The following is a 23,101-nucleotide window of genomic DNA, read 5'->3' as shown; positions in this document are numbered from 1 at the left end:
GGTCAACCTGGCAATAAATCTTCGGTGAATCTTCGGCCCTTTCGGGAGAAGTACGGAAAATGTTCGGAAGAGAGCCCGCGATTCTTTTCGCTTCAGGAAATCCAATATGGCGGACGTCGCGCAAAACACGAATTTTGACGAACTGTGCACAAAATGTGAGCAAATGGAACTAGATGTGAGTGAAATAGAATGTTCTTTGAAGTGATAAGCTATTGTTCTTTTAATGTTTTTGCAGATGCTTTCATTTTGTGGTACAGATGTTGACAGTTGTGCTATGCATTACTGTGCTATTTTACCTAGAACAGAAATTTGTCTGGCCAATGCAAACTTCCAAAACTTGTCTTAATTTTTTTCTCCATATTATCTCAGGGTGGAGCTTCAGGAGAGGTCTATTCACAACTGTTAGCTGTTTATCTATTTCAAAATGATGTGTAAGTTGTTTATTCATTTAAGAGCTTTCAATTTGATGAAGACATGCGTTCAAATATTAAACGTATCGGTTTTGTTTAAGCTTATTTTATTTTGACTTTTTTACGTCTTTTTTCCTTTTGTTTTCAGTTGTAACGCTAAGTTTTTATGGAAAAGGGCACCCGAGGAAATAAAAGTTGTAAGTCTTATAAAATTGTATTTTAGTTCTGTTTAGTTACAGTAAAGAATTGATAAAAATTAAAGGATTTTTTTTCTCCTTACTTGTTTGTTTGTTGTTCTCTTTGTGTTTTAAGTCAACTCCTGAGCTAGCAAAACTTTGGAATGTTGGATGTCACATGTGGAAAAGAGATTTTGTTGCAATTTACGAGTCTTTAAAAGAAGAATGGTCACCGACTATACAACCAATCATGACAGCATTGGAAGGTGAGATATAATCTTACAGCTCAAAATATTAATTCTCCTTACTGAATGCCAAACATTTCTTTAAATGTTAGTTGTGAGCATTTGGTGTCAGGACAATATGATGGTTTTCTTTAAGCCCCGTGCAAATGAAAGCAACATGTTGGTACAACATTGCCCAACATTATTGGATAAAAGATGTTGTGATCATTTGTACATCATGTTGGACAATGTTGCATGATGTTGTGCAAAGATTGATATCAGTCAAACTTTTGACCCAACATCAGCCAACATTTCGTTTTTTCTTGTGATCAGTTAGGCATGTTTTGTTCCTTTGCACGGTTCACACAATTATTATACTGTTGGGTTTATGCATGTTCACTAAATGCTCGGTAATCATGGCATTGATCCCAGGTTCCGTTACAGTATATGTTTCATACAACATTGTCCAACATGTTCGGATTGTTTGAACACCCTCGGCCAACATCACACAACATTTGCCCAACAATGGTCGGTGATGTTGTGCCAACATGTTGTGTTTCTTTGCACAGGCCTTTATTGTTGCCACCTGTCTGTCTTGTTTTGAGGGCAGATAATTCATGAGCTTTTTACCACACCACTTCTCAAACAAGTTGTCTTAAACTTGATTTTTGATTGCTGAATGCAATCCAGTTTTCTCTTATCCAAACGGTCAACATACATGTAACAGCAGACTCAGAAGTATATTGTGTCGGCATATCATTGCCAGTTACAGTGGTTGTGAGATTTGAATAATTATTATACCTTATATATCGTCCAAATGAATGCTTCCCTGACTATGGCATAGATTCACCAAAAACTTGTAAATTACTGTTTTTTTTTTTTCTTTTTTTTTTTTTTTTTCCTCCTTCCTTTCCCTTCCCTTCCGCTCCTTCCCTCCCCCCTCCCCTCCCCCCCATATCCTGGCTACGACCCCGCCTTTAAGCTTTTAAACCATTATCTAAAGATTTCATTTAATATTTGGACAAAGTTTGTACATATAACTATGCATAAAAAATGTCATGTAATATGTAAAACACAATTTATCTTATATGAATAAGAAAAAAGTTTGTACATGTTTGTAACAGAATCATTAAAACAACATTGCCTACAACTGTATGCTCTTTGACATCTTTCTTTCATGTTTTACATACACTGAACATGTAGAAAAACTTCGGAGTAGAGCATTTGATCTGGTCTCCAAGGCATACACGTCAATCCAAGCAGAAGATCTGGCTAGGCTAATGGGTATAACAACAGAAGCTGCTGTTAGTGGTGAGTGATGTCATTGTCATATAAATGTCCTTGTGACTTGCCACTAGATGAAGGTATAGTCTCAAACCTCCACACACTGATTTACTTTGACTTGATCTGTAAAGTTAAAGGGCCCCCCACCATGTCACGGATTTTAACAGATTTTTGAACAGCCCAAATTTATATTTGTGTCGTAGGAAACCTAAAAATAATGGTCCATTTTTATTAATAATTGCTATTGTAGAGCACTAAAACTGTTTAAAAGCGTGTTTGGCTGCAGATAGCTTGGATGGAAAATTATGGATTGCAATTTGAAAACATTAGCAAACATTCTCAAGTTGTTTCCGCGCCTTCTAAAAAATCAATATTTATAGCCGAAGTTTGATTTCTATCCCCAAATAAAGGTTATATCTTAAGTTAAATGTTCACAGACAATTTTTTTCATGGGTAAAGTTGCCTACCCACTTATTTCAGAACAGTTTAGACCAAAAAAATGCGAAATCCCCGTGACATAGTCCCTTTTGTCCTGATGCTAGATAACAAAATTTGTTTTTGTTGCTCAATGTTCAGCTGCTGTTTCCAGTGGATGGATCAGTGATGCTGCCACAGGAATGATTACTCCCAAGAAAACAGGTACAAACTAAATATGTTACAGCGTTTTTGATACTTGAATTTAGGACTGGCAAAATTTGTCCCCTACTGCAAGCTACAATAACACGTAAATTGTATTTCACCTGAGTTCATGCCCTTATGTCTCCGAAACTGATGGCAATCAAGTCAGAAACTACTTGACACTTAAAGTTAGCTACCAATGTTAAAACCCAGAACCTTCAGCTTGGCTTAACACAAACCTTTAAGTTCTCCCAAACGCGCTTTAATGTTTGCCCATGCTAATAGAAACTTAATCATATATTTTCAACGTGTGTAGACATATCTTCAACGTCCATGCAGATACACTGACGGAAACCTCTGGACGATCAGAAATTATCCCATCGCGTGCGAGAGAAAAATCTTGTATCCAGGATATAAACTGCAAAAGTTAAGCAGTCAAAATTTTAGCGAGAGTTCGTTAGTTCAGATGCGGTTTCCTAAAATGGTTCTTGGCGCGGACTGGGTTTTCCAGTAAACGAAGAGATGGTCGATGATGAAAAAGGATCTGGAACAAGCTCTAACGTGGGGTGGGGAAGTTTCTTTGATGTGATTCGAACCCATCTTTTTGCGATTCTGTCTACCTATCCATTGACCTACTTTATCAACGAAAATCATTGGGGTTAGAGTTTTCGGTCGATTACATTTTAGCAAAAACCCTTTGGACGATTGTTATCACGTTTCTCACGTTTTTGCGTGAAATTTCGGACTTAATGCTCCGAGCGCCTTTTTCCGTGGAGGAAGAACGAAAACAATGTCTAGTTCGTTTCCATGATACGAAACTTTACAAAACTGACGATAAAACTGACCGTCCGTACAAAGCTGATTGATCATGAACGACGAAACTAGCCAGACCCAGGAAGTGGTGAACTTTTGAACCCAGTCAACCAGTTTAAAGACGAATTAAATGTATTCCAATTGGTTACCCCTTTGTGTTCCATTAGCTTTGCTAGTTTTAGGACTTCTAAATTGGGACTTCATTTTGCCATAATATTTACCTAAAAATACATACCCCAGTACATACTCCAAATTGTTCGGGTGGAAAAATTTTCGGACACATTTTTGGGTCGAAAGTTTATCGTTTCGAACACTTTCGTTTACGTCTTTGCATAGTAACTATGGTCTGTATACTCTGCAAAACATGTTTCGGTTTGTAGATTGTTTTACCTCTCATGCAAATAATATTAATGATGTCATTGTTGATATCAGCCCTCTCCATCGTTGTATGGAGAGGGCTAATATAGTAGACAGTCATGAAACACAACGCTAATTTCTGTTTTTTGCGTGTTTGTTTTGCAGAACTTCCACAAAAAGAAATTCCTCTCACAAGTGAACAAGAACTTGCATTGCTGACAGATTACGTCTCGTTCCTTGAAAATTAACACCCAAAAGAAAAGACTCATTTAAATATTTGTCAAACGTTTGCCGCCCCGCAAAGAACTAGAAATAAAAATGTAAATATTTTCAAAACATTCAAACTATAGTTAGTTTAGGCTAGCAACTAAAAACTGACATGTTGGATCCTCAATAGAGTATTCCCAGACAACGAGTTCATTCGCGCTTGAGTACTTTCTCTGTCATAAATTAGCTAGCGCACATTTTAAAAAAAAGATAACACAGTCTCTTTTATGTTTATTTCTGTTTAATTACGTATTTCCACAAAAAATAAGAGTAAAATGTAAATGTTGCGGGCAAGGAACTTTTTAAACATACCAAAAGATTGTTCCTATGTTTTCTCGCACCACATGCACTGACCATTCAGATTCAACTGTGACGCGCATTTTCCCGCGCTTGGCGCAAGCTCCGTGTATTTGCTTTGAATTTTCTTTGGTTCACTGTTGTTTCAGTTTGTCGTGACTGGCTATTGTAATTGCCTTATTATTTGGCTCTACGACACTCAATTGAAAACCGCTCTATAAGGCGAATCATTAGCATGGAAACAATCGAGCCATGATAACAAAAAAAAAAAAAAAAAAAAACAGGAACCCATTCCTGATAAGGAACAATATGAACTTTAAATGCCCATCCAGATTTTAATACGCCAGTTTTCATTTCTTACGAGAGTAAATCATTTTGTTCTTGAACAGTCAGAGAAAGTAGACATGCCCATACAAACAACAACAGACTCAACAAGAATCCAGCAATTGGAGCAAACCAACCTAAAAAGTGAAAAGAAAAACTCTTAGAAAACTTTTAACATGGTTATTTTATAAATTTACCTTTTCCTTTAAGTTTAATTTTTTCGCTTCTTGACTGTTGTTTCAAATTTGGTCATTCAACTGATAGTCTCTATGTGGGAGACGGGGTGGCCTTAGGGTCCTGGTTTGAGCACTGACCGGGGTAAGGCACTTTACTCTCACAGTGCCTCTCTCCACCCAGGATTATGAATGAGTACCAACGAATTGCAGGAAAAACCTGACGAAATGCCGGGGGTAGCCGGGCATTAGACTAATTAACATCCCATCCCTCGGGGAAGGAAGGGGGCGCATTGCAGTACTCCCAGTTACTTCATGCCAAATCCGGGATAAGTTCCGGCAGTGGGGCCCGAGGACGATTTTACCTTAAAAACAAAAACAACATTGAGGCAGACAAATCATTTTATTGCTATTTTTTTGTATTTTCAATTTCTGATACGCTTCGGCGACAGATCAGGCTAGTTAAAAGTAAATTTATGTACCCATCTTACCAATTTCTTCACAATTTCCTCTCAAACATGGCTGCTGCTCGCTGGAAAATTGATCGTGGACCATTCGGAAACATTCGGAAGTTTCCGAAATTGCAGGTGGAATCATCGGTTTCTCTCGTGCTGGAAGACTGAGAGTTCTTCTGGAGCGATGCGACGCTAGAGTTGGAGGGGGGTTGAAGGAATGACTCCGGAACGCGCGTGTTTGTACATTGCTTGTTGGTAAAGAGAGCGTGACACGATCAGACATGGCGTGACCTGAAGTGCACTATAAGAAAAACCAATTTTATTCATTTTTAATACAACCAAGAAAAAAGGTGAACGAAAACTTCTATTACAAATGCTGCAAGTATAGCGATTAAATAAGGAATCGATAAATTAGAATACGAATACGGTAAAAGGGAAAGAGATGGGTTCAAACCAAGCAGAACATTCCGTGATTTTAAATTTGATTGTGTTCGACTGCTTAAAGGGGATGTGTCACGGCTAAGTTAATTTTATGTTTACAAATTTTGCCAAATATTTGCTATGAAACTAAATGTTTGCAAAGAAATTAATCATATGATTCTAAATGGCAAAACCATAGCTTCGTTGCAGCCAAATGTGTCTCCCGGGCGTTATAATTTAGAGTTACAAGCAGAAGACTAACTTTGAAAACTGTTCCGCCAGACCATATTTTAAAAACCCATATCGCAATCCGTTTCAATCTTCGACACTTATGGCCATCCGTACTTTCTTTTGCATTTGGTGTGTTATTTAAATATTCCTTCACTGTTTTAAGAGGTTATTTTATATATTATTTGATAGTCATATCCTATGCCCAAGTTTGATTAAAATCCATGTCACGGTCCCTTTAATAAGTAGTAACTTTTTTTTTTTTTTTTTTTTTTTTTTTTTTTTTTTTTTTTTTTTTTTTTTTTTTTTTTTTTTTTTTTTTTTTCCTTTCCCCCCCTTTTTCTTTTTTTTTCTCCCCTTTAAGCAAAACAGGTTCTAAAGTCTTGAGCGACTGTGAGCCTCTTCCGTGGTTACCAACCCCCCGCGTAGTAACTATTATCGGGTTACTATTAAGCAGAACAAAATGGTTCTGTTCAATTTAAATTAGGATTTGTGTGGTTAAGTCGATTTGTCAAAGGAACGAAACATAATTTTCTACAAAAACGCTGCTCGAATTCAGAAGTACTTTGTCATTTAGGCGTTACTGTAAAATAATCTGCCCAATGAGAGCACAATGCGCAAACTGCGTCAATTGTTGGAGCAGGTGAAATAACTGATGGTAAGTCCAGTTTTACCGCCGACCGGTTAGCTCAGTTGGTAGAGCGCCGGACTACCGTGCGGGAGGTCTCGGGTTCGAGTCCCAGACCGGACCAACACTCAGGGTCTTAAAATAACTGAGGAGAATATGCTCCCTTTGCAATAACAACTGCAAATGGTTAGATATTCTAGTCTTCTCGGATAAGGACGATAAACCGTAGGCCCCGTCTCCTGCATCTTGAGTGTTATGGTCAGCAGGGGACGTAAAAGAACCCACACACTTGTCGTAAAGAGTAGGGCATGGAGTTCCCGGTGTTGTGGTCTGGTCTTTGCCCATAGTGCCGTTGTACTGTTGAAATGCTCGGAGATGTTAGCTATGTTAAAAAAAGCTACTCTACAATCCGAGGGTAAATAAAGTATTCACTTCACTTCACACCTTGGACAACTGCGCACACCAACTTCAGAATATTTCATTTTAAAAGAAAATTAGCTTTTTAACTAGATTTTTATGTGAAAAAAAAACTCTCACCTTTTTGCTCGCGGAGTGTGCAAAAAACCGCGAATAGTCCTTTATATGATTCTACTTAAATTTGGTAAAATAATCTGCCCAATGAGAGCACAATGCGCAAACTGCGTCAATTGTTGGAGCAGGTGAAATAACTGATGGTAAGTCCAGTTGAATAAAATAAAATGAAAAGAAGGAAAGACGATTAGCTAAATACAAGAAATAAGCTCAGGTTGTGAGCGATTAGCTGTACACTTCTGCTTTTCTTTTGTCTTCATGGCCAATGACACATAGGGTGTTTGTGAATGATTTTTTATTTTTGCTTTTGCAAGCATATAAGAACAAACAAAAAATATCGAACATGCAAATTGCTAGCAATACAGTTTTTTTGTTGTTTACATTGACTCGGGCAGTAATAATGTTTGAAGAAAATCGCAGGAAATTACCTTTCAAAAAATGTTTGCATTACAAAGGAAAGGCTCTAATTGATAACTTGGAAGATCATTAAATAACAAAAAAGAAACAACGTACCGACGTTATGTGATGTTTATTAAAAATGACTAGAAGAAAAACGTTGTCGAAATGCTACTCATTCTAGAGTGATCCTTTAATTTAATACCAAAAGTACCTTTGTATAAATACAAAAATTTAAAAGAACGTCCATCGGTTTTTACCTTTTTGATTTTAGAAGACCAAAAACCATTGGCTTGATTTTGTTAAAACGGTGCCTCGAGAAATTCAAGTAATTGTAAGGCTTTTTTAACATAAACAAATGCAGTAATCGAAAATTGAATTCTAATTATAAATTGAGGTCTTCACAGGTAAATGCAAGGTTATAACTTAAAACTCGATGCATGTACAAAAAAACCAAAAGTTTTATTTTTTTATCTGTTTATTTTTTTTTCTTCTTATTTTTGTTTATAAGCACGAATGATACTGTTTGAAAGAGTTCGGAAGAGAGCAAATAAACTAAGCCATATTGATTTGGTTCAGTAATTTGATTCAACTCCACTGAAAAAGATAGCCCTTACACTGTTTTCATAGTCAGGTCTGGTCATAGAATACTTCATCACTAGAACTCAATCCCTTCGCGAGTATGTACTGTCAGTAACATTATAATTATGTTAATAATATGTAGCGTGGTTGAAACAATCTGAAGAAAAGGATTTTTTTTCCAATTGAATACTGCAAAATCCCGCAGTAACTGTAAAAGAAGTTTTTCGTATTGATTTATGCCTTGGGTTACTTTTTGTCTTCGTTGAGGATATAACGAATGTGCAGTTTAAGGAACCAGAAAGAATTATATTGAGGAAGATTGATGAATTATATAAAAAGTTAGGAAAAAATATCGTGTAAGTCAAATTTTGCGGATTTACAACCGTAAGGGAACTAAATGTGAAAAACTTTAAAGCACTTGTTTGCCGCTGCATGATATTTTCAAAAAGGGCTTCAGTGCACAGCTTTGGTACGGTAGGATTTGCTCCAGGATCTTCGATGATTGGAGAAAATCTGTTTTCAAAAAGTAATAGGATGCCTTAAAGAGAAATGAAAACATATTACGGTATTATGCGATTAGCATCTACACATTTATTGCTTAGTGTGACTTATTTAAGGCGCAAGTCGCATTTTAATAAACATTTGAGAATAGTTTTCCTGAGGCGGCGGACAAGACAAAACAGGAACGTAATAAATGAACACGGCGTATGCAAATCAAGAACAAGAGCGAAATTACAGCAATGGTTTGATTTAAATATCTTAAGAACCGATTCTAAATCATGCTCTTGCTGTCATTCTTTGTACAGAAAAACAGTATAGCTTTATTTTCCAAATCATTAGATAAGTGCTTATTTACTGTTGGTAGTTTTCTAGGTGTACGTTTTAAACTACACGTAATTTGTGTAAAATAGGATCTTAGAGCTTGCAAATGATTACTCAAAATCTGTAGCTTACAGAAGTTTGCTTTCAATTCTACAACTGCTGCAACTGCTGTTGTAATAATTATGAAGAGTTTTTTGAAATAGTAAAACAGCATTTAACAGAGATGAAAAATTTGAAGAACAAAAAGCCGTATCCGTCAATTTTATTATTTCTTTCTTGTTCGAAAATACCATAAATGTAAATTACTGTCCATTTATGAGGCTAAAGCAGCATTTTCGTTATAATGCAACAAATTATGTTAGACCTTGCTTACCTATAGTCAAAAAAGGCGAACACTCGGTGAGTTTTCAATTGGTAACCCGCTGAATTTTCTTGTATTGTGTAATTCCCAGTATAGGAGTCCTGCTAAAAAAGGCAAATCACTTCGGTATAAAGCGAATCGTGCCTCAAGTGCCAAAACAAGTGCAACCCACGTGAATATTTCACTTGAGCACTTTCCTGACCACTATCATGTGCAGCTGAATCCTTTGCTAAAGTGTGAAAGTTAAATATATCCATCTTCATTTTAACATTTTTCTTTTGTTCACTTTTACGTAATTTCCTGACTGCTCGAGTGAATTTTAAAATTAAAATCGCAATGCGTCACATTTGCGCCTTTAGCGCGACAATAAGTGTGATAAGTCAGAGCAAAAACATAAGAGGTGCATCTATTTAATTTACCATTGAATAAAAAAAGAATTTTTGCTGTTTCTGTTTTATTGTAAAGTTTGAACTGGAAGTTCATAAAATACGGATTCCAAATAAGACATGAAGTAAATTTGACATAGGTGACTTTATTTCGGAATGCCCAGAGGGATTATTATAAAATTCTTTTATATTTTTGAAAGATTAAAATGGTTATATAAATTATATTTCAAACCATCGGACGTGCAGGGATGCGCCTCCGCTTTGCTTGCTTGATAGTAGAGATGTATTTCACAATAAGTTAGCCGTTAAATAAACATTTTTTGTGAAATATAAAGCAGAAAAAGGGGTACATACTAAAGTTTTGTCATTTTAATTGGTTGATTTTATATGTCCGTCATTAAAGACTTAATTCTTGTTTCCTGAACATAAATATTTTCAATGTCGTTTGGCTGAAATATTAGAAAAATCATATGTTTTAAGTAAATGTTTAAAAAATGCCCTCGGCCCCAAATACAGCATACATGATCACATTTTGTAGAGGATACAACAGTTTATCCACCCAATTAAACATTAATATTTTCACATGAAAGTATTTTAAAAATGAAAAGGTAAAGTGTGTAACTATAGATTCTAAGCTGACAGGTTGCCATTAAGACGTCAAACCGCCCATGTTAGAATAGACAGGTACTTTGTTTTTTCTTAATAAAAATTTGGTTTGTATCTGATCTTAAAATCGGTTGGTAAAAAACGTATAAAACTGAATTTTCGGTAACTCTCTGTTACCTTCATCAGAGTTAAAATTGGTTCAGTTTTTGCATAATAAGTTTTTATACACCGCCGGTCTCTAGGGATGTTCCCAATGTTAAATAAACTTGTGGGAATTGCACATGCTTTCCTTGACACAAGTAACACGTAATCTGCGAGTGGTCAAGTGGAAGTGGGCGTGTACAGGAAACCCACGCACACAAACAAATATCTCGCCTTCGAGTCGCATAGTCCCGCGCAAAGCAAACGAGCTGTAGTGAAGACACTACTGAATGGACCGTGCCAAATATCTTCCCTCGACCTCTGAGCGGAAGCAGAGCGAAAAACAACAAGTAATCGGTGACCTTAAAGTCAACGGATACCCCCAAAGTTTCATCGATCGTTGCCTTGTTTCGGCTCAAGAAACCATACAGCCAGAAAACCAAGAAAGTCAAGAGAGTCCAAGGGGCTACGCTTCAATCCCTTACATAAAGGGTGTTTCCGAGAGAGTTTGACGTGTGCTTAGCAGAGAAAACATAAGAACCACTTTCAAGCCTGTTAAAACATTGGGCAGTATCTTTAAGAAACCAAAAGACCGCCCCGCCACAAATCAGATCAAGGGAATTGTGTACAAAGTCAAATGCAAAACATGTGATTTTGCCTATGTGGGAGAGAGCAAAAGATCGTGGAAGTCGCGCGGCGCAGAGCACAAGCCTGGCACAAGATCTAATAACGAAAGCGCAATAAGATTTCACGCGGAAACAACAGACCATGACATTCATCCGGATTATGTAGAAATTTTAGAAAGAAATGTCAACAATAGGCAACAACGCCTATTCCTAGAAGCGCTACATTCTATCCAGGACATTAACTGTGTGAATGAGCATGTGCAATTCCCACAAGTTTATTTAACATTGGGAACATCCCTAGAGACCGGCGGTGTATAAAAACTTATTATGCAAAAACTGAACCAATTTTAACTCTGATGAAGGTAACAGAGAGTTACCGAAAATTCAGTTTTATACGTTTTTTACCAACCGATTTTAAGATCAGATACAAACCAAATTTTTATTATGTCAAACACTGATCGCCCTAATAACATTTGTTTTTTCTTATTAAAGGAAAAAAAGAACAGTTTTTTGAGAAATTGGATAAGCCCGTTGAGATTATAATTTTAAATTTTTAAGCTTTAGATCTTTTCAAAGCAGTTGCAAAGTTGTTTGGTTTAGAATACATTTAGTTGTTAATTTGAGGCATTCTTTTGAAATGCAAAATTTCTGTGAAAGACATTTCCTGCGATTTTCATCGAGACACCCATTACTGCCATCAAGTCTGTAAACAAAAGAGAAACTCAATTGAATTGGAAACAATTTTCATGTTTGATAATATTTTTGTCATCGTGCTTAAGAACGAATCGTGACAGAAGATCCTTTTAAAGGACAGTAGTAACCTTATGTGTGTTTTCCTATTACTCCAAAAAAAGAGAGCAAATATTTCGAAATTGAAAGAAATTTTAATCCAAATCGTCAGGGTTTTTACTCTAAAATTCTAAAAAGGCAAGATCAAAATTAATGTTGTTACTTGCTTTTAGAGAATTCCAAAGCATTTTTCTTCAAATATGGGATATACTCTACTATAAATGTTATTACTTTATTGAACAATCAGCTCGTGAAAGGAAAGGTCATGTTCAGAAAAAAAGCTTTTTTAATGATTAGGACGGAATCCACCAGGAATAAGTCGAGTAATATTTATTTACGTTGGACAAAAATCGAATACCAGAATAATTTAAATCCTATTGCGTTATTTCCTACTCTCAATAAAAGGTAAAGAAGTAAGTAATTATCCGCAATAACACCAACAACTATTTCTTATCAGAGTCTGAGAAAATGAAATTCAAAGTTCACAAACAATAGGCAAAAAGCTCACGTGTTTTAAGCGATTCAGTGGAATTCAGTGGAACTTTCGATGTTTGGTGTTGTTAGAAAAGATTTTTTTGATAGGATGTTTAAAGCAGTAACGCAAAAGCTTGTAATTAGGTGTAAATAATTTTGGTGTAATTTTGTCTAATACTACTCGAAGTCCCGGCGGATTCCATCTTTAAACAATTTCTGCTTATTGCCCCCGCAGGGTTCCGGCCCAGAGCCCAGAACCCGAGGAGGCACCTTAGAAGTCCCCGCGTAGATAGGTAAAATGTGTGCATTCAGTGAACGGTATCGGAAAAAATCTCGACTTTGGTCAAAGCGGCTCGCAAAGGATTGCCCAAATGCTCGCAAAGGATTACCGGAACGCTTGCAAAGGAGCAACGGAAGTAAGTACCGCAATGGATAAAAATAGCCGTCGCACTATGATCTGCAAGAAACATCCGTTGCTTGAAAAAATAGCTGAAACGTGTACTTCAAATTGAAATGATACCGAAAATGACATGGAAGACATAACATGCGCATCATCCCGTTCCGGGGACGAAGAGTTTCTTATTTTAGTCAGCGACTGAACGTCGTGAAAACAAGTGGAAATCGTATACATCTTACGACGAGTAATACACAAAAGCGTGAACTTTGTCATGCAAAAGAAGGTAATTCGTTTCGCTGCCAAACTGTCAGTTTATTTGATGCAAAGAGTGGTTGAACTAGGATGAAAAATAGTTTTCTCGAATTGTTACTTGTGGAATTGTTAGGCTTTTTGGCCTGGAAATTATTTTTAGTTCGTTTTGAATGTTATAAGCCTTTGCCGGAAATAAGCTTGCGTGTTGTCACCACGAATAATGTGTCACCATGTGTTATTTCCGCTAGGTAAAATATTCGACTTTAACTTGTGAATTTATTAATTAGGACGCAACGGTGTCACACAACAAGAAATTCCGCAGCAAACAATGTCGTGACGTACATGGCACAGAAAAAAAGAAGCCTAATTTATTTTGCAGTCCATCGGCATCAATAAATAAAGGCGACAAAAAGACTCCACTAATCTTGTATTAGATTATGTAAAATAAATTATAAAAAAGCGGGGGCAGCTAGTGAAAACTATTACTAGTCACTTAATTTGCTTTTTTGGTATCTCGTTTCCAATTTTATTCTATGTGTCAATCTGTAATAACAACGCATCTTCAATTACGTTTTATCTTTCTGTGTTGACGATAAAATAAGTAACTGATTTACTGTCCATTATCAGTTAAGAAGACCTCATTTTACCCAAAGTAACGCAGACTGGAAGTTTCAAGCTTTCTCAGGAATTGCGTATTCTACAAGTGCAATACTTGGGAACTTATCTTTTTACAAACAATGCTTTTGCCAATCAAGACCTGTAGTTGGTACATTAACAACGATAGCTGGTGTCACCGACTTTTTTACTATACAGTCATTTATTGAGAAGTGACGTCATCAAGTACTAAAATCCAATGCGAAAGAATGCGAAAGAGAGCTTAAAGTTTTTATCCACATCAGACATAAGAGTTACCGTAATTATATCTGTTTGCAATTTGTCAGCTCAAATGTGGCTATTTCAGAGTTATGGCGGTGGCGTGACATAAAGTTACGATCATGTTTGTCAAAAAATATTTATATTTTTCTTGTGATATATGACCATTTGAGAAGTTAAAGTAGCCGGAAAAGTGTTCATGTAAATGTTTGTTTGTCCAGTACAGATGATCAGTGGCTTAGATAGCCAATGCAAGTTCCAGATGTTAACGCTATTTTCCGGCGCCATATTGGTGCAGCATTGATGTACACCAATATGGCAGTTCCATACTAGGCTCTGTAAATTTGCGTAAAACATTTCGACGAATATCTGCGGTTTAGAGAACTTGGAAAAATGACTTCTTTATTGATCTCCTATTATATCCCGTTTCTTGACTTCTTTCACTGAATGGTTTTTCGATTTTTGTTTTTTGTTGTGTGACAGTGGAACGATCTATAAAAACCCAACCAGGTTATTCCGCTTTTGGAAACACGAACAAACACATTACGAGCTGCAGCTTGAGGCAGATTAGTCTACCTACAGGGTTGTTGTGTCAGCCACACGAGTCGACATTTGTTCACACGCTTCATGTATTCAGCGCGGATTGCATAATTAGTGAATTTCATCCTGCACACTTGCAAGGGTTGTATTTAAAGAAAAATCAAGAAGCAGTCAATGTGATCGCGCGTTAGAGCAAATAAAACGTCAGGCATATAATAATTCAGGATCGAATTCCGAATTTAATCAGTCAATTGGGCGTATTTAAACAATACATCACGTCAGTGACGGTTTATTGACACGGTTAACCAGACTGGAAAAGAACACATGCTAAGATACGAATAAAGAAAAAATTGCAAGGCCGATTCAACGGTTTGGGACTGTATTGAAATTCCAATATTTCGGAAGGCACGGCCTTCCTTCTTCAGGGTCTTACAGAGAATGACTTTAAAGGTTAAACGTTACAGATATGAAATGTGGGAAATACGATATAACGCGTAAATAACAATTGTAGAAAAACAAAAACGTTAAAATTTAAAATTTGAAAGGATAAAGAAACGTTACAACATGAAATTTAAAAAGATATAAATATATAACAAGATGCTATAAATGGCACTAAAGACTTGAACACTGTAAGCTAATACTATAATAACAACATAAGTGTTAATATAAACTACGAAATGTTATGCTTCATCCTTTTTATTTAATCCTAAAGGTTCAAGTGTTTGACCTCTTTCAATGAGGTACGCCTCTCTTGCCTTCCGAACAACGTCACGGTTAGATCGAATGAGTTCAAGAGGAATAAGTTGCATGTCAGTAGCGTTATGATTGTTACAAAGAAAATGTTCTGATACTGTAGTGGGTTTAGAGTGGTTAGTTTGTTTGTCAACAGTTCTGCGGTGTTCGTTGAAACGGTCTTTAAGTCTACGTTTGGTTTCCCCTATGTATTGTTTGTGACAGCGGTTGCACTGTACCATGTAAATAACGTTCTTAGAGTTGCAGTCAATGTGTTGATTAATAAGTCTAGTTTCGCCGGTAGCATGAAATGTGTAATTAGTTGGTCCGTTAGATACGTAGTCATGTTAAGCAGTTGTTACCACATCGGAAAGAACCATGGGGTTGGTTAGTAGCAGAGGTTTTACGAAGTTTAGCACTAACTAATATATTACTTAGGTTGTTAGACCGCCGGAAAGCAACAATGGGTTTATCGTTGAAAACGTTAGTACAACGGAGGGATGAAGACAAAATGTTGAAGTGTTTGTGAATAATGGATGATACGTGGCGGAGAGCTGGATTGTACGTTATGACGAGGGGTACCCGTTGTGGCTGATTAGTAGTGGAAGAGGCTTTAGGAGTAAGTGCTTCAGTACGTGTGATGTTATGTACGCGTTGTATTTCTTGTTTACAGATACACGGTACGGCTATGGGAACCAGAATGGCACCTTCTTATGCTAATCTGTTTCTCGCAAAATTTGAGACGGACGCTTTGTCACGTGCACCTTACCAGCCACACACATGGTGGCGCTACATAGATGACATACTCATGATATGGACACATTCTGTAGACGACCTCCATGCCTTTACCTCTTACCTTAACAGCATTCACCCCACCATCAAGTTTACATCTAATTATTCATTAACATCTATACCCTTCCTTGACGTCAACGTTTTTCTTAATAACGGCAATATTAGCACCGACCTTTACACTAAACCCACCGACAAACATCAGTACTTATTACATTCTTCATCTCACCCTACACATACTAAAAGAGCTATTCCATTCAGTTTAGCTCTTAGACTTCGTCGCATTTGTTCCTCTGACGAGACTTTTAAACAACGTACTAATGAACTTCAATCTTATCTTAACAAACGTGGGTACAACTTGACTTTCTTTAAACAAGAAATACAACGCGTACATAACATCACACGTACTGAAGCACTTACTCCTAAAGCCTCTTCCACTACTAATCAGCCACAACGGGTACCCCTCGTCATAACGTACAATCCAGCTCTCCGCCACGTATCATCCATTATTCACAAACACTTCAACATTTTGTCTTCATCCCTCCGTTGTACTAACGTTTTCAAAGATAAACCCATTGTTGCTTTCCGGCGGTCTAACAACCTAAGTAATATATTAGTTAGTGCTAAACTTCGTAAAACCTCTGCTACTAACCAACCCCATGGTTCTTTCCGATGTGGTAACAACTGCTTAACATGTAACTACGTATCTGACGGACTAACTAATTACACATTTCATGCTACCGGCGAAACTAGACTTATTAATCAACACATTGACTGCAACTCTAAGAACGTTATTTACATGGTACAGTGCAACCGCTGTCACAAACAATACATAGGGGAAACCAAACGTAGACTTAAAGACCGTTTCAACGAACATCGCAGAACTGTTGACAAACAAACTAACCACTCTAAACCCACTACAGTATCAGAACATTTTCTTTGTAACAATCATAACGCTACTGACATGCAACTTATTCCTCTTGAACTCATTCGATCTAACCGTGACGTTGTTCGGAAGGCAAGAGAGGCGTACCTCATTGAAAGAGGTCAAACACTTGAACCTTTAGGATTAAATAAAAAGGATGAAGCATAACATTTCGTAGTTTATATTAACACTTATGTTGTTATTATAGTATTAGCTTACAGTGTTCAAGTCTTTAGTGCCATTTATAGCATCTTGTTATATATTTATATCTTTTTAAATTTCATGTTGTAACGTTTCTCTATCCTTTCAAATTTTAAATTTTAACGTTTTTGTTTTTCTACAATTGTTATTTACGCGTTATATCGTATTTCCCACATTTTATATCTGTAACGTTAAACCTTTAAAGTCATTCTCTGTAAGACCCTGAAGAAGGAAGGCCGTGCCTTCCGAAATATTGGAATTTCAATACAGTCCCAAACCGTTGAATCGGCCTTGTAATTTTTTCTTTATTCGTATTTTGGTTATAGCTGATTAGATCCTCTACAGTGAGAGGATCCGGTACTTCTATTTTGTCTCGGTGGTCCTTGCAAATTCACGTTAGTTTTCACATGCTAAGATAGTTTGTAAATCGCGAGCTAAAGGCTAGCAATTTTTCAAAATTTTTTAGCAAACGCTTACGGTAGGCTTATTTTGCTGAAAAAATTCGGATTGCATTCTTTGGATAAACTATTTTTCTGGTCTTGTTAAATTCAAAACACAGTTTCAGTCCATATTGGTGAAACAGAAAGCAGGATTATACAGAAAGACAGTTTCCCGTTGATTAAAGCTTTTTCTCGACCGGCATGTTTGATTTTATGTCGATTTTTAAAGAGATGGAGAGAGTTATTCTGATCAGACCTGGAGCTACTCAAACAAAGTCGCCTGCTGTGTGAATATGATCCTGCTACGTGAATATAAAAATAATTCTAGCCGCTCGAGCCTGGTCCCAGTCTTCCAACTGATACTGTTTTATGACAACAAACTGACACCATTAGCGATGCCACTTGGATTTATATTTGAAATGTTAATTAATTTTGTAGCTTTTTCTCCGTTTAACATTTGATCCCGTGCGTTTCCTTTATTTTAAAAGGTTGTTGAATGTATTTCGGTTATATTTCTTCATGTCAACAAATGTGGTAAAACGCAGACAGACGAGATAGCCGTGAGACCTACAAACGATGATTGGAATAATTCATTTGACTAAAGCTGTCTTTCTTTTGTTGCTGTTCATTTCTGTCCATCACTTTATGAGCTGTCAGCGATGGTGCTTTTAAGTTGACAAGGGTTTTGTCCTATTTTTACTTTGCCATTGTGTCATGTGCGTTTACGTAGCGACTGATTAAATAAGATCCATGTTTTGAGCTTAGATGACAAGCATTTTTAATTGGCGTTTGGCCCGCCACTTCGATCAAGTTCTCGCTTTCCTTTCCCTTGGTTCTAGCAGATATTCTGCCTAGCGTTTTTATTTTTCATGTTATTTAACTGCAGCTGGTAATTGATATTGTGCAGCCTCAATCGAAAGGCAATACGATATTTATCACCCGAAACCAGAAAGAAATAATTATCGGAGAAAAACAAATTTAAATTGAGTTTCGTGCGACAAAGGCTGTGGATATCGAGTTGATGCCGGATTACCAACTTTGTCAGGTAATATTATAAATTACGCTGTATCATTAGAAATTACTTTTTCCAAGTTTCGCCAAAAAAAGGGAACAGCATAATATTTCTAAATTTTACAATTAGTTCTTTTTCTCATTCCTAACATACGGTCTGAAAATCAATTGATACAATCATTTGATTGAGACGAAAATATTGTCTTTGAACGGAGTATTTGAGGTAATCAACAACATTATGAATCGTGGCACAAATAAGGAACAAGGATAAATTTTGTGATTTCATTTTAAAGTAAACATCATAAATTGTGCGTAATTGCGCTATGGCGATGAATTTTAATTACGAAAAATCTTTATTCAGTGGCGTTTTTCTTGTTATTTGTTAAAACTACAATGGAACATAATTTTTTTGGAGGAAAGATAATTTAGCTTCTAAATCAATAGTAAGATATTTTTAATTTCAAATATCACACTTTTGCAACATTATACTAAACCATTACTATGCATGAGAAAGATCTAGAATCATTTTTAATTTCCGTATTTTATCGCAGTCTGATTCTCTAAATCCTCTGACATGTCTGCCGACGGGGACATGTTGCGCCCAGTCTCTACTCGATCGCGCAACACTCGTTCCCATTCCCTTAAACCACAAAGTCAGCCCATGGTGCTATTCAAGCAGCGTTCCAAGCGCACCATGAGCCTGCCGTCCAAGCCAGTTCTGCTGCCGCTGATCAATATTCAACGTTGCCATGACAACTGGGATGACGACAGCGATGAAGAGGAAAATGAAGCGAATGGGGAAGAAATGGGTACGTATCAGTCGGTAAATGAAAGAAACAATACGTGACTTGTGAATGAGCATCAGAAATTAGAGTGATGAATTTACAACTAATGCCCTATTCACACCAGCAAAACTTGTTTACTTAAACCAGCTTTAACTAAATGCCAATCTGCAACAGAGAACGGAGAGACTGAATTTTACTTAGGGTAAGAAACCTCCAACTTGCGCTTTTATTGTGTTGAATTTAACGTCAACGAAGATAAGGCCCGGGTCGCACTAGAGCGAATTTTGTTTGTGTAAGTCATAAATATGTCAACACGTAGCGTAAAATAAGTGCGACCCCCAGTTTCAAAATCTTGCCAAATTTTTGCGGATCGCCAAATACACGCCAATCTTCAAAGATGCCGAAGTCCTGCCTCGGAGGCTTCCAAATTTTGGTAAAACAGACAATTTTGTTTTTCTAACCATTAAACTGTCATATTACCCAAAACACGTTTGGATAAAATTACGTTTAGTTTGTCGCTACTGGTTTGGCAAGCGCAATGGCGGGACAGAATAGCTTTTTACCCGGTCCATCTGGCTCTTTCTACAGTTATTTATAGTCAAATTAGGAATGTGAGCGGGGCTTCTATCCAAACCTCTCTGAACCGTACCCTGGGTCCAGTTCTGGTTACTGGCAGCACGAACAGATGGCGTTTGCGAAAGAATCCTCCGTCAGCGCAAGGATGGAACAATCTCCTTCGATCGCAAATAAAGAAGCCATCAAAAGTAGCGCAACCGGTAACCCAAAAGAAAAAAGAAGTACGAAACAAGCCGTGAAAATAATCATATGGCGAAGATCCATATTTGCACAATTTGGGCGCAAGCTGCTTCGTTGTATGTGTCGTGTGACGAGCGCTAATTAGATGGGTTTGTGATTGACATATGTGACAATCAACAAAGTTTTGGTTAAAACATTTAAGTTTGATGCGACCTCCGCCAAAATTTGGAACTTGCAAAATTTTGGCCAATTTTTTCCTCACCAAAATTTGGAAAAGATTTGATTTTGCTCTAGTGCGACCCGGGCCTAAGTTAGCAACTTCAATGAAGAAAACAATTTTAAACCGTGTCTAACTAGCTTTGGTTTTAGTGGGGTATAACTTGAAATATTTGAAAATGCCCTAAATTCGTGGATAAGATATATTTCTATAATACAAGTGATCTCAGTGTTATTTATAATTAACACATTTGCCAATGCAATGCCCTTTAAAGCTATTTCTTCGTGTTTGAAATTCACAGAATATTTATTTTTTTAAAAATGAAACCAGATTAGCCTATTGCGCGTATTTCGGTTTACGTATGTCATTTTTTCGACTTATTTTGCTTGTTTACAAGCAAAAAGAAGGAGAATAGCAGTTATGTGGGGTATACATCTGGAACCGGAAGAAATCACATTCTTGTTAACTCTCAAGGGACTGTTTTAATTTCTCAAGGGAATACTTTCCGCTGTGGGTGATCAAAGCGCGTGACTTGTAAAGTGTCACTCTGTAGTTGTGCTTCAGCACTTCCGTTCTTGTAGAAAAAACGTGACTTGTCAAATTTACAAACGTTATATAACAATCAAAAACGTGAGTAGCCCAGATCTTACGTCACATAACCAATTAAGAATGTAAGGGGTTCAGCGCTCGAAGGTAGCGATTAAAACGATTAAGAACGCAATTTGTACTTGTACAAGTCTTTAGGCGCTAATATTAATTTAACCTAAAACGATTAACAACGCAAATTTGTACTGGAACAAGTCTTTCACACACTAAAACGTTGCTAATAGTTAACCAAAGGGAACTCATTTCGTGACAATTGATTATTTCTGCTGAGTTGCACAATTTAGAATTGCAACATCATTAAATGTGTTAAGTGATATTTACAAGTGTTTTTGTAGCCTGTTGTGAAATTACTTCCGGTGGAAGCAGTAAACGCTAAACCTTTTTGCTTCTGTTCAGAAGTTAATGCATCGCCATTAGAAAAATAAACAGCAACTGTTTTACTGGAAATGTAGTCGTTAAAAATGGCATGTGTAGCCGTAAGGTAAAGAATAACGCGAGGAGAAGCGGCTTTTGGTAATGTCCAAACGAAAATTTACTTCTCAATGTGGGGTTAAGATTGCGTGACGAGACAAAAGATAACTCTGTCGTGCGTAACCTTTATCGAGAACCCTGCATTAAGTCGAGTAGAAATCTTTCTAACTCGAAAGGAAACAACTATTTCGATTAAAGGCAAACGTCAAAGTTTACCATTTTTAACCAAGCCAAAGTATATGAGTCGCAAAGCACCCAACCGTCGCGACTGACAAATACAGCATTTCCTCCGCGAAAATAAAAAAAAATGCTTGAACTGAAAGACGTTTGAATTCTTCCATGATATGTTCGAACAACAATGCCCAGGATAAACCTTCTACTCATACTAACTTCATGCAAAAAAAGTCGATATCTCGAAGAGATCTTTGATTAGACTCACTTTCGATCCATTAAAGATCCTTGTTGCTTTTATATTCAGATCCACTTGGTTGTAAAGGTAACAGTTATTAAAGTATTTCTTTTTGTTTCAGCGTGGTACACACCAGTTGTGGGATTATCCTGTAGTCTCGTGATATTTTTCTGGTCCTGTGTATTGGCTTACTATTCCAAATGACAAGTTTTTGTCGCAGGCTCCTTTATAAATACCTTTGACGCCATCAAGAACCTATGATGTCATCAAGAGAAGTTAATTAAAATAGACTATAATTTTAAATGAACCGTTTTACATTGACTAAAAAGTAGTGCCTAAATTTAATAATTAGTTAGATTTAATCGCAGCCTTTTTTTAAACCTTTACCCCATCAACTGACGGGAAAAATTTCCATTGGCATCACTATAAAGTTCAATAACACGAAAGTATTATCGAGTACGATAAAAAAACAACAATTATTGTGTTTTAGTTCATCAAAATTCAAACGTTTGCATCAATACGAACATTAACACCAATGTACTTTCATTTTAATATAAATTACACTCTCTAATGTTCATTGAAATAATTGCGCACATTTTCGGACCATTACAGTGCTCATAAATTCCTCTTTCTCCGACATACTTTGCCACAATGCTCTTGCTGTAGACCTGTTAACACTTACAATACAGTAAATGTACACACACAGCCAACAGTTACATGCAATTCTCGGGTGCGTCTTCGAAGAAGCCTACAGTTACTATAATTCTTTTACATCGCTTTTTTTCAGGATACAGTTATGTACATACTCTGTTTGCCACACTTGCAAAAATCTTTGCAAAATCCTGTAAAAAAAGTTAAGAGCCGGATTGACATGTTAAGGAATGACGACAAAAGAGCTAATGAATAATCAAGAATGCTAAATAATGTTCAGTACTTATATAATATTGAAATGAGTTTTTCTTGGCGAAAGTGAATGTTTGCCATCGTGCAAAAATACTTAATGAACGTTCAAAAGCCGTAATGATTGCTTTTTGGGCTAACTTGATCACACTTTCATTAATGCTAATAAAACTTTACGTGAAGTGCAAAAAAGGTTAACTGAGGTGAAATTTCATTAATTTTATCAAGAAATTTATTGTAACTAATAATAAAATGAATCTAAGTAAGCAAAGTTAAATTAAATTTCACTATTGAGAATATTTTTGCAAAATATATTTATTTTTAACCACTTAACTTAAACCCCAAAAGACGTTCACCTGTAGGTTGTAAACCTGTGAGATACTGGAATTGAAGGCCTTAATTTAGGACC

General features: G+C 36.5%; 3 protein-coding genes and 1 non-coding gene across 5 annotated transcripts; 3 read left to right on the top strand and 1 right to left on the bottom strand.

The window, feature by feature from the left end:
• Positions 1 to 80: 80 nt before the first annotated feature.
• On the top strand, positions 81 to 4,448 carry LOC144630413 (COP9 signalosome complex subunit 8-like). Of its 2 annotated transcripts, none has more exons than XM_078488783.1 (7): positions 81 to 175; positions 370 to 431; positions 559 to 607; positions 723 to 852; positions 2,014 to 2,121; positions 2,671 to 2,733; positions 3,029 to 4,448. In XM_078488783.1, exons 1-7 carry the CDS (start codon positions 107 to 109, stop codon positions 3,058 to 3,060), a joined length of 513 nt encoding a protein of 170 aa, XP_078344909.1. In that variant the 5' UTR covers positions 81 to 106; the 3' UTR covers positions 3,061 to 4,448. The 2 variants fall into 2 exon arrangements, with proteins under 2 accessions (XP_078344909.1, XP_078344908.1); XM_078488782.1 differs by having other exon boundaries at positions 84 to 175; positions 4,048 to 4,220.
• Positions 4,366 to 9,562, bottom strand: LOC144630426 (uncharacterized). Its single transcript, XM_078488801.1, has 3 exons — positions 9,379 to 9,562; positions 5,435 to 5,699; positions 4,366 to 4,907 (listed from the first exon to the last, which is right to left on the bottom strand). The coding sequence occupies exons 2-3, from the start codon at positions 5,679 to 5,681 to the stop codon at positions 4,804 to 4,806; spliced, it is 351 nt and encodes a 116-aa protein (XP_078344927.1). The 5' UTR covers positions 5,682 to 5,699; positions 9,379 to 9,562; the 3' UTR covers positions 4,366 to 4,803.
• Positions 6,725 to 6,798, top strand: Trnag-acc (transfer RNA glycine (anticodon ACC)). Its single transcript has one exon. It is a non-coding gene; the product is annotated as a tRNA-Gly (tRNA).
• An 8,772-nt stretch (positions 9,563 to 18,334) lies between the features above and the next one.
• Positions 18,335 to 22,407, top strand: LOC144630427 (uncharacterized). The gene is made up of 3 exons (XM_078488802.1): positions 18,335 to 18,582; positions 19,100 to 19,357; positions 21,914 to 22,407. The coding sequence occupies exons 2-3, from the start codon at positions 19,123 to 19,125 to the stop codon at positions 21,994 to 21,996; spliced, it is 318 nt and encodes a 105-aa protein (XP_078344928.1). The 5' UTR covers positions 18,335 to 18,582; positions 19,100 to 19,122; the 3' UTR covers positions 21,997 to 22,407.
• The last annotated feature ends 694 nt before the right edge of the window (positions 22,408 to 23,101 follow it).

Source organism: Oculina patagonica, chromosome 11 (assembly GCF_052425735.1).
Source record: "Oculina patagonica isolate OP01 chromosome 11, crgOcupat, whole genome shotgun sequence".
NCBI lineage: Eukaryota > Metazoa > Cnidaria > Anthozoa > Scleractinia > Oculinidae > Oculina > Oculina patagonica.
Note: the sequence above shows the minus strand (reverse complement) of the source record. Positions and strands in the feature narration are given on the sequence as shown.